Below are 18,982 nucleotides of genomic sequence, written 5' to 3' on the forward strand. Positions count from 1 at the left end.
CATTCTTCTCTGCAGATCCTCAAGCTCTGTCAGGTTGGATGGGGAGCGTCGATGCACAGCTATTTTCAGGTCCCTCAATCGATGTTCGATCAGGTTCAAGTCCGGGCTCTGTTGGACAACGACCCTAAGCACACATTCTGAACCACCGCACCAGTCTGAGATTCAGAATGCTCTGGAGCAGGTTTTCATCAAGGATCTCTCTGTGCTTTGCTCAGTTCACTTTCCTCTCGATCCTGACTAGTCTCCCAGTTGCTGCCGCTGAAAAACATCCCCACAGCATGATGCTGCCATGACCATGCTTCACTGTAGGTATGGTATTGGCCAGGTGATGAGCGATGCCTGGTTTCCTCCAGACGTGACGCTTGGCATTCAGGCCAAAGAGTTCAATCTTGGTTTCATCAGACCAGAGAATCTTGTTTGTTTCTCATGGTCTGAGAGTACTTTAGGTGGCTTTTGGCAAACTCCAAGCAGGCTTTCATGTGCCTTTTACTGAGGAGTGGGATCCGTCTGGCCACTCTACCATAAAGGCCTGATTGGTGGAGTGCTGCAGATATAGTTGTCCTTCTGGAAGGTTCTCCCATCTCCACAGAGGAATTCTGGAGCTCTGTCAGAATGACCATCGGGTTCTTGGTCACCTCCCTGACCAAGGCCCTTTTCCCCCCGATTGCTCAGTTTGACCAGCTCTATGAATGGTCCTGGTGGTTTCATAGTTCTTCCATTTAAGAATGACGGCGGTCACTGTGCTCTTCGGGACCTGCAATGCTGCAGAAATTGTTTTATACCCCTCCCCAGATCTGTGTCTCAACACAATCCTGTCTCGGAGGTCTACGGACAATTCCTTCATCTTCATGGCTTGGTTTTTGCTCTGACATGCACTGTCAACTGTGGGACCTTATATAGACAGGTGTGTGCCTTTCCAAATCATGTCCAATCAATTTAATTTACCACTGGTGGGCTCCAATCAAGTTGTAGAAATATCACAAGGATAATCAATGGAAACAGGATGACCTTAAGCTCAATTTTGAGTTTCATAGCAACTCGCATGTAAATATGATATTTCAGTTATTTCATTTGAATTACTTTGCAAAAAATTCTAAACAACTGTTTTCGCTTCTTCATTCTGGGGTATTGTGTGTAGATTGATGATTAAAAAATATATATTTAATCAATTTTAGAATAAGGCTGTAACGTAAGAGTGGTGAATCTCTGGAACTCTCTGCCACAGAGGGTAGTTGAGGCCAGTTCATTGGCTATATTTAAGAGGGAGTTAGATGTGGCCCTTGTGGCCAAGGGGATCAGAGGGTATGGAGAGAAGGCAGGTACGGGATACTGAGTTGGATGATCAGCCATGATCATATTAAATGGCGGTGCAGGCTCGAAGGGCCGAATGGCCTACTCCTGCACCTAATTTCTATGTTTCTATGTAACAAAATGTGGAAAAGGTGAAGGGGCCTGAATACTTTCTGAATGCACTGTACCAGTTGAGAGGGAAAGATAGATCAGCCATATTTGAATGGCGGAGTAGATGCAAAGGGCTGAATGGCATAATTCTGCTTCTATGATTTATGAACTTACAACATTTTATGTGGCATCTCATCAAATTCCATTTTAGATACCTAACACATTGCCTATGTCCAGTACTTCCCTTTAATGCATCCTGCCAGCTACATATTTGAAATACTTGTGTAATGTTTCTCACAGCCAGGAGCTAATGGAATCTCTCATTCTGTTGATTTGGGCTTTGGGTTGCATCGGTAAAGTTGAACTTGCAAGGCTTGGGGTTCAACTGGAACGGAGTTAGGCAAGCAGTGTCGAAAGAAGGGACCTGACCCGAAATGTCCCCTCCACCAATGTTGTTTGACCAGTTGAGTTTCTCCAGTAGTTTATTTTTTGCTATTGATTCCAGCATTTGCAGTTTCTTGTGTCTCCACTGATGTAGTATAAGTGGATATAATGAGTTGTCATTACATTCAAATTTTTTTTACAACTGCAGTGAACTGTTTGGATCTCTCTGACATGAATGTCTTATTAGGCTGCATTTTAGACAATTTTACAGTCAAAGACGTACGACTGGTGGTGTGTCGAATGGCCTGCTACCATGTTGTATGACTTTGACTGTATAATTACCTCATTATCTGACTATTAAAACCATTATGAAGCACTAGTCAAGACCTGATGAAAATTCCTCTTTCAAGAACAAGTTATTCTACCTGACTGGATCTATTGATTTTGGAATAACTAACCAAGTTAGTACAGTTTATTTACAGGAGTCTCTCTAGGAGTAAAACTAGATTACTACTTTCATAAACAGCTGCTTATGCCAACTTTTGTGCTTTCCAGGAACATTGTCAATTGACATTCAGTCAAGGTATTAGTTATTTAGATAAACCAAAAGGTTAGAGACGGTTTATATGGCAAACCTTGGATGAACAGTAGGAAAGGTGGGAGAGAGAGGGGGGCTTTTGGGATGCAGGTCTTAAGCAACCAATTACCACAATTATCTGTGGTGTCCATGTAGAATGAGGGTGCACAGAGGATGCAGACTTCATGAAGTCTGAAGAATGTAGGGATATGGAAGGGCCTTGCTACCTGCTAAACTGAGTAACACATTGGAGCTCCAGTGCTAGAGAATGAGGGGGGGAAGGCAAAGAGAAGGCCTGTGAATCTTGGGAAACAGTAGAAAACCTGCTGATCTTTCTACTTTTATCTAGATCAGCACAAGGTGAAGTGTTGAACTTCAGTGGTGCATTTACCCTTTAAATGTGTTGCTGTGAAACTAGTGCATGGAAAAGTAGAAGAGAGGTAAACATCTGGCTCCTTGCCTGAGCAAGGTCTCAATTTGCCCAGGCATGATGGACTATCTTAAAATTAGCTGCACTGCAATGTTCTTCCTTTGACACACCACCCGGCAACTGCCAAACTGCTACGCCTTCCTGGTTCTGGGGCCTCATTGGGTGATAATATTGATATAGCTTTGCAGTTTAGAACTAATATGAAGATTGTAGGGTTACATTAGAGCATTAAGTGACAACATGATGGCAGCATTTGAATCATTTATTTTTCCGTGCTACTGTCCCAACCTGGCTATTTGTAGTAGTCATTTGATGTGTTTTTTGTTGCCTCATGCCAAATTTTTTGGCTGTACCAGGCTCTATTCCGATTGGCACAAACTGTTACACCCCTGTCCATCCCACTGTTGCATCCATATCACGTAAACAAATAAATCGAATAGCTGTATCATGGAATCTTCTAGGAATTTACAGCTCGTTAGGAAATATTAGATTAAGTTCCTGTTTATTTTAAATCTATTCAGCTTCCAAGGTTGTTTAGTCATTAGTAACCTCATTTAAAATGCAGAGTTGTTGATAAAATTTCCTTATACGCTGACAAATTTCAGAAACTTACATTACATTTTAAGCAATTGAATGGCAGGAGCAGTTTATATTTGCTTGCAATGATAGCTTTCTTGTGTTGATACAAATTATGTGCTGTGTTTTTAAAAAACTATTCCAGGAGGATTAGTGTGCCCAGTCTTGTCAAACCTGCACTGATGTATAATTATAATGACTTCACATTGACAAGAGCATGAGCCTGGTGTACTTCCTGGTTCCAACAATTAGACCTTTAATAAGATTGCACTCACTGATGGGAATTTCACCTGGAAGGCTGCATTTGGTCATCAAGGCTTTAACTAAAAAAGCCTGGCATACCATATAACTGGGGTTACAGGTTATTGGGACTGATTCAAAGATCTGAAGGAATTCTTGTAACTAGTTTGCACATTTGTGACAAGTTTGTGACTTTTCTCCTCCATTCATAAATGTAATGGAGACACAAAGTTTTTGTGGGTTATTGAAGGAAGAATTGCCAAAGGGAACAATATGACTAAGCAGATTTAAAAGTTTTTCTAATCAATCCAAGACTAGAAGGCTTAGTAGAACACAGATAGCATTGATGAGTTCCTGGAGTTTAGAGCTCTTAATCCTGCAGCTTCAGGACTTTTTAAGAGTTTAAAAAAAAAAAGTGCATTGATCCAATCTGCAACAAAGGAAAACATTTGCCCAAGATAAATATTACCAACTATCTGTTGTGAACCAACCACATTGAAGCAACAGCCAAAAAGCCACACCGATGCCTCTACTTCCTCCTGAGGAAAATATGGCATGTCTTACAAACTCCTACAGGTGCATCATAGAAATCATACTGTCGGGTTGCATCACAGCTTGGTTTGGGAATAGCTGCTCAAGGCTGCAAGAAGTTGTAGAGAGTTGTGGTTGTAGCCAGGTCCATCACCTAGTCCATGCATCTCTAAACTAAAATAATAGACATCCCGCCATTGCCTCCGTCTACACTTTACTTTGTTTTAGAGAAGCAGCCAACAAAATTAAAAACCCTTTTCACCCCAGCCATTCTCCTCCTCACCCATGTTGAACAGAAGCTCGGAAGGGCACAATATGAGACACATAAACGGCTACTTGCCCTCTTTTATCAGGCTACTGAAAAGTTCAATAAGCTGGGGAAGAGTCCAATTCTTGGGAAGCTGCACCTGTCAGTGACCTGCAGTCTGCTGATAAAGCTGAAATGGGAAACTTTGCTGTCACCACGTGCAGAGGGCACCTTGAACTGGGGGGTGACAGTAGCTAGCAGTACACTTGATTTCTGCCGATTCTATCCCGCTGTAAGTTGTCTGAGTGAGCCTGTTTTTTAAAAGGTAGTTGATCTGAAAATCTGCTGGTCTGTTTCTAGTGACCAACTAGCTGAAATGTGTTGAGTCAGCATCTATTTTAAAGCTCTTGGCCTTGCTCTGTCTACCCAGCAGGTAATCAGCTGTTTGTGATTGGTTCTGGTTGATTACTGTGCAAACACCTCATAAGTGATTATCTCGCGCAGGTCGGAGTGAGTAGAGTAGTGATTACATTTTGAAGTGGGTCTTTTTGACCAAGTTGAGGAGATCTAGTTGCTCAATGCTCTTTTTAAATTACTTAATATCGGGAGCAGCACTTGTTTTGGGTGGTAACTTATTCCATTCCCTTATCGTCCTTTGATAAAGAGAATGTTGGTGGTAAAGTTTATTGTAATTTAGTGAATTGATGATGTAGGGATCGTTATTTTGTCTTGTTTCATGGCAGTTGGTGCTCTGGGATGACGGAAGATTTGATTGCGTGATTGTGACATAGGGTGTCTGTTGGACGCAGTATTAAAGTTATAGCTGACACCCAAGGTCGGAAAGAATGTAAGCAAAGGCGGCAGCATATTGTTGTTCAATGTCTCATTAAATCAACGGCGGTTGACATATCCACATTGCAAGTGGTTTATCATCCCATTTATTGGAAGTACTGTTCAGTGTTTATTCTCAATTAAAAATGTTAATAAGCAGTTTTTGCTTTCCCACATACAAGTTTGCCCAATAACGTGATAAAGCAGTAAATTGGTGCCAATAATATACTAAATTCTTAATTTCTGATGTTAGAAAATTGGAGTCCTGCAGAGTGATATTCCTTTGCCACTTGCCTATGCAGATAAAATTCAATGACCAGTTATCCTTATCTTCAGAGATGCACAAAACTGCAGATATTGGAATCTTATGCAAGGAGGATCTGAGAGGGTAAAGCAGCATCGGTGGAGGGAAATAGCCAGACGATGTTCTGCTCATCCTTGGGCTACTGTCACCCCCCCCACCCCCCCATTCAAGATTCCCCCTGCACATATTTAGTTGACCATGGGGAGAACATGCAATCTCTGCCAAACCAGCACCAGAGTCCATGATTGAACTTGGGTCCATGGAACTGAGGCAGTATTGGCTGATCCTGGTCCAGATACTATAAAAAGAATATGCAAGCAATGGGATGGCTTGCAAAGATGATGCCAGAGATTGGTATTGGTTTACTATTGTCATGCGTACCAAGATACAGTGGAAAAAGTTTGTTTTGCGTGCTCTCCAGGCAGATCGTACCATACACGAATACAATCAAACCTTGCATGAGTACAACATGTCGTGCAGAAGTAGAAAGGAAACTGGTGCAGTGAACTATTTTTTAACTCTTTCGTCCAAGGAAGTTGATTTTGAGTTTCACTCATACTTTAGAGATTCATGTATTTTTTTTACTCTGAAAAAGCTGTGTCTGTGTGAAATTTTGTGGATTAGGTTTGAGCAGTTTGGTTTTGTGTGTTGCATGTGGTCGCATGTTGGAGGTGGCACAGTGGCGCACCTAATGGAGCTGCTGCCTTACAGTACCAGAGATCTGGATTCAATCCTGAACTTGGTTGCTGTCTGTTTGAAATCCTATTAAATGCAGTGCAACGCTTGTAGTAGCTTGTAATAGTTTATAATCAGGCAGTCATTTTGAAACAGATAGAAATACATTTGTCTAGTGATCATAATGTTGATGGCAATGCAGGGTAAACTTGGCGTAAATGCTTCCGGTTGTGGGAATAAACCTTCAGTCAAGTGCAGTATCTCTGACAATACCTACTTATTGTACCTTCTGGAAAATTGAGCAGTTGTAAAGCTTGTTTGTTGCGCTTTTTGTTCATCCATTCTGAAAGCACATTATGTGAAGTGGTGCTCACAGTTTGCCTCAAGGCTAAACAGATAAAACCTTTGCATGCTATCATTTTTATTTTATTTTCCATGATAACTTCTCCGGCCAATTAATTTTGTATGATTCAGTGGAAGCTGGCAACAGTGCATGAGTAGCTATGGAAGATTTGCTTGATTATTTTCTTGCTTGTCATGGTAAATTGCCAGTTAATAGCTGACTAAAACTGGAATTTGTTTGAAAGTGTCTTTTTTTTCTCTCTCTAAATTGGGGAGTGGCTGTCCACAGTATACCAAGATTGGTAAGATTTGGACTGTGGCTACAGGTTCTTGCCAATATGGAGCAATTGCTTGGATTTGCTGGTTTTTGTTTTAATGATCATCTATTTAGTTCTGTTGGCAGTGGCTGGTTAAACACTGCCAGGACCAGTAAAATGATACATGGAGTAAAACTCATGTTCTAGCTCAGTATCACTACCTATGGACGAAAATTGGCAGCTATGTAAAGACAGAAAATGCTGGCAAACTCCACAGGTTAGGTAAGATCAGCAGCAGAGTTTCTGGTTGATGGCCTTCCATCAAAATTGGGGGATGTTGCAGATAAGGCAATGTTCTGAGTTGCAGTACACTGGAAAGAATTAAAAGGCCCATTGGTGGTAAGATAGATTGACAGAAGCGCTGATGGTATCAGCTGAAAGAGAGTGAAGTCTGAAGGATAAGGTGTAACTGGGGGAGCTATTAATAGAGTCTTGCAGTGAGGAAATAGGCCTTCAGCCCAACTTGCACATACCGGCCAACAACTCCTATCTGCTCTAGTCTTACCTGTCTGCGTTTGGCCCATATCCCTCTAAACCTGTCCTAACCATGTACCTGTCCAAATCTTAAACGGTGCAATAGTACCTGCCTCAACTACCTCCTCCGGCAGCTCGTTTCATACACCCACCACCCTTTGTGTAAAAAAAAATTAACCCAAAGGTTCTTATTAAATATTTCCCCTCCTCACTTAAAACCAAAGTTTTCTGGTTCTCGATATCCCTACCAGGTCAAGCGATACCGTATGTTTACCTGATCTATTCCTCTCATGATTTTATACACCTCTTTAAAGATCATCCCTTCATGCTCCTGCGCTTCAAGCAATAAAGTCTTAGCCTGCTCAACCTCTCCCAATAGCTCAGGCCTTCGACTCCTGGCATTGCCCTCGTAAATCATCTCTGCACCCTTTCCAGCATGACACAACATCTTTCCTATAATATGGTGGCCAAAACTGTACACAATACTATAAATGTGGCCACCAAACGTCTTGTACAACTGCAATACCACCTCATAACTTCTATACTCAATGCTCTGACTGATGAAGGCCATCCCATCTACCTGTGATGCCACTTTGAACGAACTATGTACCTGTACTCCTAGATCCCTCTGGTCTACAACGCTCCCAAGTGCCCTACCTTTCACTGTGTAGAGGTTCTGCCCAGGTTAGTGCTCCCAAAATGCATCACCCCACATTTATGTGTTAAATTCCATCAACTATTCCTCAGCCCATCTGGCCAACCGATCAAGATCCTGCTGTAATTTCTGACAACAATCTTCATTAACTACAATACTACCCACTTTTGTGTCATCTACAAACCTGCTAACCATGCCATTGAAATCGAAATTATACAGTGCCCCACCCACCCACCCCCATTTCAGGGCACTTACGTGGAGCTCGGAGAAGCAGCAATCAATCATAAGCAGAGAGAAGAGACTATTGGCTTGAAGGTCTGTGGGAAAGAACGTGAGTTAGAGGGAAAAACAGTTTTAAACTGAGGAATTTGGTTTGTTAATAGGTGAATTAGGCAATTTATCTGCCAATATAAGCAAGGTTGCTCTAGAGCCAATGGGGGAGTGTGAGCCTTTGGCCTTGAGAGGTAAATGCGAGCCTTTGGCCTTGAGAGGGAAGCGCGAGCCTTTGGCCTTGAGAGGGAAGCGCGAGCCTTTGGCCTTGAGAGGGAAGACAATAGACAAAAGGTGCAGGAGTAGGCCATTCGGCCCTTCGAGCCAGCACCGCCATTCAATGTGATCATGGCTGATCATCCCCAATCAGTACCCCGTTCCTGCCTTCTCCCCATATCCCCAGACTGATATTTTTAAGAGCCCTATCTAGTTCTCTCTTGAAAGCATCCAGAGAACCTGCCTCCACCGCCCTCTAAGGCAGAGAATTCTATAGACACACCACTCTGTGAGAAAAAGTGTTTCCTCGTCTCCTTTCTAAATGGCTTACTCCTTATTCTTAAACTGTGGCCCCTGGTTCTTGATTCCCCCAACATCGGGAACATGTTTCCTGCCTCTAGCGTGTCCAAACCCTTAACAATCTTACATGTTTCAATGAGATACTCTCTCATCCTTCTAAACTCCAGGGTGTACAAGCCCAGCTGCTCCATTCTCTCAGCATATGACAGTCCCGCCATCCCGGGAATTAACCTTGTAAACCTACACTGCACTCCCTCAATAGCAAGAATGTCCTTCCTCAAATTAGGGGACCAAAACTGCACACAATACTCTAGGTGTGGTCTCACTAGGGCTCTGTACAACTGCAATAGGACCTCTTTGCTCCTATATTCGATTCCTCTTGTTATAAAGGCTAACATGCCATTCGCTTTCTTCACTGCCTGCTGTACCTGCATGCTTACTTCCATAGACTGATGTACAAGGACCCCCAGATCCCGTTGTACTTCCCCTTTTCCCAACTTGACGGTATTTAGATAGTAATCTGCCTTTCTGTTTTTGCTACCAAAGTGGATAACCTCACATTTATCCACATTAAACTCCATGCATCTGCCCACTCCCCCAACCTGTTCAAGCCACCCTGCATTCTCATAGCAAGCGCGAGCCTTTGGCCTTGAGAGGGAAGCACGAGCCTTTGACCTTGAGAGGAAAGTGTCTTTGGCTCAAGAGTCTTCGGAGAGGAGACTATGCCAAAAGCTGGAGAGGACGGGACGCGGTGAACACATGACGGGTAAGATGATTCAGTGTGATGCTTGCAGGATGTGGGAGGCCAGGGACACCGATGGAGCCTCTGGCTGCTACAACTATGGTAAGTGTGTCTAGGTTCAGCTCCTGAAGGACCGTGTTGGGGCACTGGAGAAGCTGCTGGATCAGGTTGCAGATACGCGTCAGGAACTTCAACACATCTGCGACCGTAATGCTGACTGCTCTCAAGACACTGGCCATTCTCTCCACATATGTTGCCTGACCCGCTGAGTTCCTCTAGCACTTTATTTATTAGCACAATATTCCAGCATCTGCATTTTCTTGTGTATCTTTTGCACCCTTGTCTCACATCTGAAATATCAGTAAACTGCAACATTATGCTGCAGTTCTTTCCTTCTTCCAACCAGGTTTCTGTAACCTCTATGATATTGTGAATCCATGTACTCATCTGCATTACCCACACACTCCCAAAATACTTGTTTAGTGCCTACATCGAAGCACGCATTTCCTCCTTTATCCAGCATGGTCAAGCTTCCTCCCTATTCAAAACAATCTTAAAACCTTTGGAGTTGTGATCGCTAACTCCAAAATGCTTTTGCACTGTGTGAGTGAAGAAATTAATATATCAGATGCTGAATTCTTGAATCTGGTTGAACTATCTGATAGTTTTGTTGAAACTTGTTGGATGGGACAAGCCAGTTCAGTTTCCTGATAAATTAATGGCTGCCTCAAATGGCAAACCACCATTTGGCTGATTTAGTATTTGTTAGGTGGGGAATTAAACAATGTATATTGGGTTTTCAGCAAGAACCAGTTAACCTTGGAGCAGTGGAATGCAAAGTGTGTGAAGTCAGGAATCTCAAGAAGAGACTCTGGATGAGTTGTTTGATGACTAACTGCATGCTGGTATCTTTCTTGATGTGTTCTCAGGGCCGAGAGTATGAATGGAATCATTGCTGCGTTGGATCATTGTAAGATTGCATATTGTGACGTGTTACTGACACTTCTTGCTGGGAATCTAAGAAATTCCTGCCCTCATTGCTGCACAGAGAACCAAATGTTGCCCAGGCTATTAATTGCCCCATGCCTTGGTGTGGAGTTGCAGAGCTAAGGTCTGCACCCTGGCTGGTGCGGTAGGTGTGGTCATTCCTGAGCACAGGTGCCACCTGCTCTCTGGGTTGATGGAGTGCCATGAGTTAAATTGTCTCTTTCGCACCTAACATTGGATGTGCTATAAATCAGGTAGCAATTCCCACGCCCTGCCCGACCAAGCTTCCAACCTCATCGTTCCCCAGCCCCGCACGGCCCGTTTTTACCTTCTCCCCAAAATCCACAAACCCGGCTCTCCCGGCAGACCCATTGTCTCTGCGTGTTCGTGCCCCACCGAACTCATCTCCACATACCTTGACTCCATCCTATCCCCCTTGGTCAAATCCCTTCCTACCTATGTTCTAGACACCTCAGACACTCTCCGCCGCCTCCACGCATTCCACTCTCTAGGCCCTCACCCCCTCATCTTCACCATGGATGTCAAGTCACTATACACCTCCATCCCCCACCAGGATGGCCTCAAAGCCCTCCGGTTCTTCCTCGACCAGAGGAGCAACCTATACCCAACCACTGACACTCTCCTCCGCTTAGCGGAGTTGGTCCTCACCCTCAACAACTTTACATTTGACTCCTCCCATTTCCTCCAAACACAAGGCGTAGCTATGGGCACACGCATGGGCCCTATCTACGCCTGCCTCTTTGTCGGGTACGTTGAACAATCCCTGTTCAATACGTACCAGGGCCCCATCCCCGACCTCTATCTCCGTTACATTGACGACTGCTTTGGGGCCACCTCCTGCACCTACACACAACTGACTTACTTCATCCACTTCACCACCAACTTCCAACCGGCGCTCCAATACACCTGGACACTTCCCTGCCATTCCTTGACCTCACCATCTCCATCGCAGGGGACAGACTCCTGACCGACATACATTACAAACCCACTGACTCACATGGCTATCTGGACTACACGTCTTCCCACCCTGCCCCCTGTAAAGACTCCATCCCCTACTCCCAATTCCTCCACCTACGCCGCATCTGTTCCCAGGATGAGACATTCCATACCAGGGCATCAGAAATGTCCTCATTCTTCAGGGAACGGGGATTCCCCTCCGCCACCATAGATGAAGCTCACAACAGGGTCTCATCCATACCCCGTAACACTGCTCTCTCTCCCCATCCCCGCACTCGCAACAAGGGCAGAGTCCCTCTGGTCCTCACCTTTCACCCCACCAGCCGGCAAATACAACACATAATCCTCCGCCATTTCCGCCACCTCCAACGTGACCCCACCACTCGCCACATCTTCCCATCTCCCCCCATGTCTGCCTTCCGCAAAGACCGCTCCCTCCGCAACTCCCTTGTCAACTCTTCCCTTCCCTCCCGCACCACCCCCTCCCCGGGTACTTTCCGTTGCAACCGCAAGAAATGCAACACCTGTCCCTTCACCTCCCCCCTCGACTCCATTCAAGGACCCAAGCAATCGTTCCAGATGCGACAAAGGTTCACCTGCAGCTCCTCCAACCTCATCTACTGCATCCTCTGCTCTAGGTGTCAGCTGATTTACATCGGGGAGACTAAGCGTAGGTTGGGCGGTCGTTTCGCCGAACATCTCCGCTCAGTCCGCAATAACCAACCTGACCTCCCGGTGGCTCAGCACCAACTCCCCCTCCCATTCCCAATCCGACCTCTGTCCTGGGTCTCCTCCATTGCCAGAGTGAGCAACAGCGGAAATTGGAGGAACAGCACCTCATATTCTGCCTGGGGACCTTGTGTCCGGATGGCATTAACATTGAATTTTCCCAATTTTGCTAGCCCTTGCTGTCTCCTCCCCTTCCTTAACCCTCTAGCTGTCTCCTCCCACCCTCCTATCCGCCCGCCCTCGGGCTCCTCCTCCTCCCCTTTTCCTTCCTTCTCCCCCCCCACCCCCCATCAGTCTGAAGAAGGGTTTTGGTCCGAAACGTCGCCTATTTCCTTCGCTCCATAGATGCTGCTGCACCAACTGAGTTTCTCCAGCAATTTTGTGTACCTTCGATTTTCCAGCATCTGCAGTTCATTTCTTGAACACATGTATGTAGGTAACATTTGTTTGAGTACTTTAACCAGATGATATCAGACTATGCACAATACTGTTTGAAAATAGTTGCAGTATGCAATGATTTAAAACCATTTACACACCCTCATATCTTTGTAAGATGTCAATTGTTTAAGTTTACTATTGAGAGATATGTTAATACAACTTGCAAACTGTGGTTTGCAAGTTGTAGGAGGAGGGGGCTGTGGACCCCCTGCAGGACCAAAAACAAGACCAGTCAAAGGGCGGATGAGCTTCTAGCGAGCCAACGGTCATCCACACTTACGTAGAAGTTGCGATCACTGTCTTACATAGCATTGTAAGAAATGATGATAAAGCACATACACCAAAATCCTATACTTCCAGCAGCGGAAGTGCGCATGAACTGGAGGACAGAGATGTGTGGTGCGTCCGACACCATTCCTATTGGAAACCAGCACCACTACGTCGCTAATGTTTTTAACGATGATGATGAATTAATCTCTCGCCTCCTCAATCACTACTGCTCTGGTTCCCAAACTCCCTACCATGTGAGTTTAGACTCTCCCAAGTAGCTCAAGCAAACCTCCCTGCAAAGAAATAGTGCCAGATTCAGATGTTTATTTTTACTTTAGAAGGTCTTTATTCAAACTATTAGGTAGATATATCAAAAATGTTCCTCGAATAAAATTCAAAAGGAAAATAAATTATTTTGAGTGATGTCAGTAACAACTAAATTCAGAGCATGTGACAGCACATGAGTGTAAACTATTTGTCTTGATTTATTTCTAAACATGCAGTCTTGCAGAATATTGTATCGACATATTTTGTTGGCCTAACTATAGTTCACAAGGACAACTCTGAAATTGTTTTGTAACTATGAATATACTGAATACTGAAGATTATTTTCTTGTGCTCATCAATATCTTTCCTTACATTTTAGGTTGGGATTGTTTGGCAGGCCTGGTCTTCAAAGATGGATTGTAAACCGCTTATTTCTTTTGGACGTCAGCTTTTCCGTCGTAAATACGTGGACTGCAGTACCGAAGAAACCAGACTTGCCAGATGCTTGAACACACTAGACTTGGTTGCGCTTGGCGTTGGCAGCACTCTTGGAGCGGGCGTTTATGTATTGGCTGGAGCAGTGGCCCGGGAAAATTCTGGACCTGCCATTGTTATCTCGTTCTTGATTGCAGCTCTGGCATCTGTGCTTGCAGGACTCTGTTATGCCGAATTTGGTGCAAGGGTTCCCAGGACAGGTTCTGCTTACCTTTACAGCTATGTTACAGTTGGGGAACTTTGCGCTTTCATTACTGGCTGGAATCTCATTCTTGCTTACGTAATTGGTAAGTGCAGGATTACTGTAGAAATATATACACTGAACATTTCACTGATGTTGAGGGTGGAGATTTGATGTCTGCATGATAGAAGAGGAATGGTAACTTTTTCAAAGAGCCTGTTGGGTAGGTTAATGAGATACTGATATGTACAGACAAAGATCTTGGGTTTGATGACAGCACTGTTTTTGGACTAGTTCCTGGATCTCTGCTGCTGAGTGAAATTTAGCTGATCTGAATTAAATTTCAGGCAGTTCAACGACTTGTTAGAAAAGGTGAGTGTGAGTGAATATGCTTCAGGTATGTTCATCATGAATGGAGTCTTCACCCAACTTGTTTACTAATGCTGATTTAAGTTTTACATGAATAATTATCTCTACTGTCTTTTGACCTTGCTCTTCCATTATCCTTTGAGTCCTTCTGCAATTCTGCATTACAACAACAGAATACACAACATTATGGCAATCACTGGAAGTTGGGAATAATGGCAGGTTGCACCATCTCCCCGCTAGCCTTCACCATGGCGATGGAAGTGATTATCCGAGCTTTCAAGTGGGTCGTAGGAGGATAGCGGTTTCAGTCTGGGCAGCGGCTACCTCCCATTCGCGCCTACATGGATGACATGACCACCCTGACCTTAACCATTGCATGTACCAAGCACCTGTTGGAAAAGCTTCATGCTTCATGTAGACAAGCGATTCCACATTGATGAAATGCCCATTCCGATGGTGTCAGAGCTGCCAATCAAGAGTTTAGGACGGTAGTATAATGCAAGCCTCAAAGACTCAGACCAGTGTGACAAACTGAGGGAAAAAAACATCAAAGGCCTTGCTAGCGTAGACAAGACCTCGCTTCCTGGTAAGCTGAAACGGTGGTGCCTGCAGTTTGGATTGCTCCCCCGTCTGATGTGGCCTCTGACGGTCTACGAGGTTTGCATCACAAAGTCGAGAAGCTGGAGAGGACAGTCAGTTCATACATCAAGAAGTGGCTTGGACTCCCGCGTTGCTCTGGAGCTGCCTGTCTCTAGCCTCACAGAAGAATAAAAATGCACCAAAGTGAGGCTGGACATGACCCTGACCGAGTCTCAAGATGAGCGGTACGAGCGGCTGCTCCCAGACTGGCAACTGGGAGGAAGTGGACCCCATCGGAGGCTGTACAGCAAGCAAAATCTGGTCTCAGGCATGGAGACATTGTAGGACAGGTGCAGCAGGGAAGAGATGGGATTGGACTCAATAAACAATAGACAATAGGTGCAAGAGTAGGCCATTCGACCCTTCGAGCCAGCACCGCCATTCAATGTGATCATGGCTGATCATCCACCATCAGCACCCCGTTCCTGCCTTCTCCCCACATCCCCTGACTCCGCTATCTTTAAGAGCCCTATCTAGCTCTCTCTTGAAAGTACCTCCACCGCCCTCTGAGGCAGAGCATTCCTCAGACTCACAACTCTGTTTGTGAAACAGTGTTTCCTCGTCTCCATTCTAAATGGCTTACCCCTTATTCTTAAACTGTGGCCCCTGGTTCTGGACTCCCCAACATCGGGAACATGTTTCCTGCCTCTAGCGTGTCCAATCCCTTAATAATCTTATATGTTTCAATGAGATCCCCGGGAGAACATTGGAGGAAATGTGGGAGATAATAGACAATAGGTACGGGAGTAGGCCATTTGGCCCTTCGAGCCAGACTCGGGACAAGTCGACCCACATGGCACAAGGCAACATCCACGCAGCGAAAAAAGCTGGTAGTTACTGAGGTCCGTCAGCAAGAGGAGGCAGAGAGATGCGCAAAGGCAGCCTCACAGTCCAAACAGGGCCAGTGGACTGCCTGGGAAAACATGGAGCATCGTAAGCTTACCTAGAAGGATCTGTGGGAGATGGAAGGAAGCCGCCTTAATTTCATCATCAGAGCCACCTACGATATTCTTCCCACACCCAAGACCCTAAACCAGTGGCTTAGAGAGGATCCTTCATGTTCTCTCTGCCAAACCCCAGCCATATTAAGGCACATCCTCACTAGCTGCAAAACCAGTCTTTTACAAGGTCGCTACACCTGGAGGCACAATCAGGTCCTGCAACAACTGGCGATAACCTTGGAAGGAAGGAGAGCTACCACCAATGCCCTCCCTCCCCCAACGCCTGGTTTCTCGAACACCATCCCTTTTGTAAAGGCAGGACAACTTCCAGAGAAGCCATTGCAAGAAAGGAACTGACTTTCCTGGACACTGCCCGGGACTGGAAAATGCAGGCTGATCTAAACCAGAAGCTCATCTTTCCACCAGAAATCATCACAACTAATCTCAGGCTGGACCTGATCTTGTGGTCAACCTCACACAAGTCCCTGTACATTGTGAAGTTAACTGTGCCTTGGGATGCTGCAGTTGGTGAAGCACATGAACACAAATGTCTGAAGTATTCAGACTTAGCAGCTGAGCCAGAACAACAAGGCTAGCGTACCCAGGTGCTCCCTGTAGAGGTTGGTTGTAGAAGCTTTGCAGCCATGTCAACAACCAGACTCCTGAAGGGAATGGGAGTTCGAGGACATGCCTTCCGGCAAGCGGTCAGGTCGCTGTCAGAGGCTGCCGAGCGAAGCAGCAACTGGCTGTGGCTGAAGAGGAAGGACTCCAACTCGGCTGCAAAATGACCAGCAAGAGGGGTAAAACAAAGGGGAGTGCACCTGGGACGCCAGGTGCTGTTGAGCCCTCTGGAGGTGTCGTGAGCCTATCAACAAAACACCAAGGAAGGAGGGTGCCTGCCTGATTACCCCAATTAAGTTTTTACCCCTACCCCCACTTAAGATATTAAGAAGATGCCAATTATAGGAGGGATTGTAATATCAAGTCCTATAAACTCAACTACTTTCCCCTTAATCCCCCAGCTCCACTGCCACCACTCTGCCCTTTTCTTGCCCTCTCTCTGAAAACACCCTTTTTGCCTTACTCTTTTTCTCCTTTGTTTTCTCCATCCTATGGATGCTTTGCTTGAAGGTAATGCTTGGCCAGCATGGTGGCTACTTCAGATTGAATGGTTGAGTTTTGTGTGTTTGCTTAGCTACTTGTTTAAGAAAAACCATTGTTCTAATCCCAGTACTTCCGTGTAGATTATGTAGAATATTTGAGAGAGACCGGCAACAGGAACGCAAATTGAGTGTAACATAGAAACATAGAAATTAGGTGCAGGTGTAGGCCATTCGGTCCTTCGAGCCTGCACCACCATTCAATATGATCATGGCTGATCATCCAACTCGGTATCCTGTACCTACCTTCTCTCCATACCCCCTGATCCCTTTAGCCCCAAGGGCCACATCTAACTCCCTCTTAAATATAACCAATGAACTGGCCTCAACTACCTTCTGTGGCAGAGAATTCCACAGATTCACCACTCTGTGTGAAAAATGTTTTCCTCATCTCGGTCCTAAAAGATTTCCCCCTTATCCTTAAACTGTGACCCCTTGTTCTGGACTTCCCCAACATCGGGAACAATCTTCCTGCGTCTAGCCTGTCCAACCCCTTAAGGATTTTGTAAGTTTCTATAAGATCCCCACTCAGTCTTCTAAATTCTAGCGAGTACAAACCGAGTCTATCCAGTCTTTCTTCATATGAAAGTCCTGACATCCCAGGAATCAGTCTGGTGAACCTTCTCTGTACTCCCTCTATGGCAAGAATGTCTTTTCTCAGATTAGGATACCAAAACTGTACGCAATACTCCAGGTGGGGTCTCGCCAAGACCCTGTACAACTGCAGTAGAACCTCCCTGCTCCTATACTCAAATCCTTTTGCTATGAATGCTAACATACAATTTGCTTTCTTCACTGCCTGCTGCACCTGCATGCCTACTTTCAATGATTGGTGTACCGTGACAACTTTATGCTTGAATATCAAGTTACCTGTTTGGAATGTGCAACTTTTCAGGCAGCTCCAGTAGCAAATGGGAATTTTATCACAGGGGTTTAGGGAGGTGGATAGGGGTGTTTTGACAGTTATTTATGTTTTGACAATTTCTATGTTTCTATGTTTGCCATCTGAAATTTGTTGTGTGATTGACAAAGTGGAGAATGGGCTTATTACATCTTTGATATTTCTGCTTTTAATGTCAATTGAAGTTAGTATTTCAGAGATAGACACATAATCCTCCAGCGAGACATGGAGCATCTCTGAAGAGAAGGAATGGGTGACATTTCAGGTCGAGACCCCTCTTCAGATTTGAAACGTCACCCATTCCTTCTGTCCAGAGATGCTGCCGGTCCCGCTGAGTTACTCTAGTATTTTTTGTCTATCTTTGGTTTAAACTAGCATCTACAGTTCCTTCCTACACACTTAATATTTCAGGGGTTAGGCTTGTTTATCTTTGGTGTTAGCCCGCAGTAAATTGAGGCTGGTTGGCCTGTAAGGCTTTATCACGATGTAATTGCAGAAATCCATCGATATGTGAGAACATATGGGGAGAAGGCAGGAGCGGGGTACTGATTGGGGATGATCAGCCATGATCACATTGAATGGCGGTGCTGGCTCGAAGGGCCAAAGGGCCTACTCCTGCACCTATTGTCTATTGTCTATAACATACAACAGTGCAGCACAGGATCAGACCCTTAGCTCCACAATGTCTGTGCCCAGCATGATGTTGATCCAACTTCTATCTGCCTGCATATAATCTGTATCCCTCGTTTTCCTGCATATGTGCACGTTCCGAAACAAAACTATTATATCTGCCTCCACTGCCACCCATGGCAGCACGTTCCAAGCACTCGCCACCCTCTGAAAAACAAAACTTGGCCCGCACATCTCCTTTTAATGGTAGAGTTGCTACCTTGCAGCCTCAGAGACCCATGTTTGATCCTGATTACAGGTGCTTTCTGCACAAAATTTGTACATTCCCCCTGTGACCGCGTGGGTTTTCTCTGGGTGCTCCAGTTTCTTCCCACTCCTGAAGGCATGCAGGTTTGTAGGTTAAATGGCATCTGTAAATTGTCCCTAGTGTGTAGGATAGAACTAGTACACCAGTAATCGCTGATTGACACGGACTCTGTGAGCAG

At 45.0% G+C, this 18,982-nt stretch overlaps 1 protein-coding gene across 1 annotated transcript in view; it reads left to right on the top strand.

Moving 5' to 3' along the window:
* The window catches only part of LOC129698048 (high affinity cationic amino acid transporter 1-like), a 67,421-nt gene that overhangs the window by 7,023 nt on the left and 41,416 nt on the right, over window positions 1–18,982 (top strand). Inside the window, exon 2 of the mRNA XM_055636886.1 lies at window positions 13,561–13,963. Within this exon, the coding sequence (XP_055492861.1) occupies window positions 13,594–13,963 (370 nt within the window). The 5' untranslated portion in view covers window positions 13,561–13,593. The remainder of the gene's footprint in view (window positions 1–13,560; window positions 13,964–18,982) is intronic.

The sequence above is a fragment of the Leucoraja erinacea genome, chromosome 6 (genome assembly GCF_028641065.1).
Source record: "Leucoraja erinacea ecotype New England chromosome 6, Leri_hhj_1, whole genome shotgun sequence".
In the NCBI taxonomy this organism is placed as follows: domain Eukaryota; kingdom Metazoa; phylum Chordata; class Chondrichthyes; order Rajiformes; family Rajidae; genus Leucoraja; species Leucoraja erinaceus.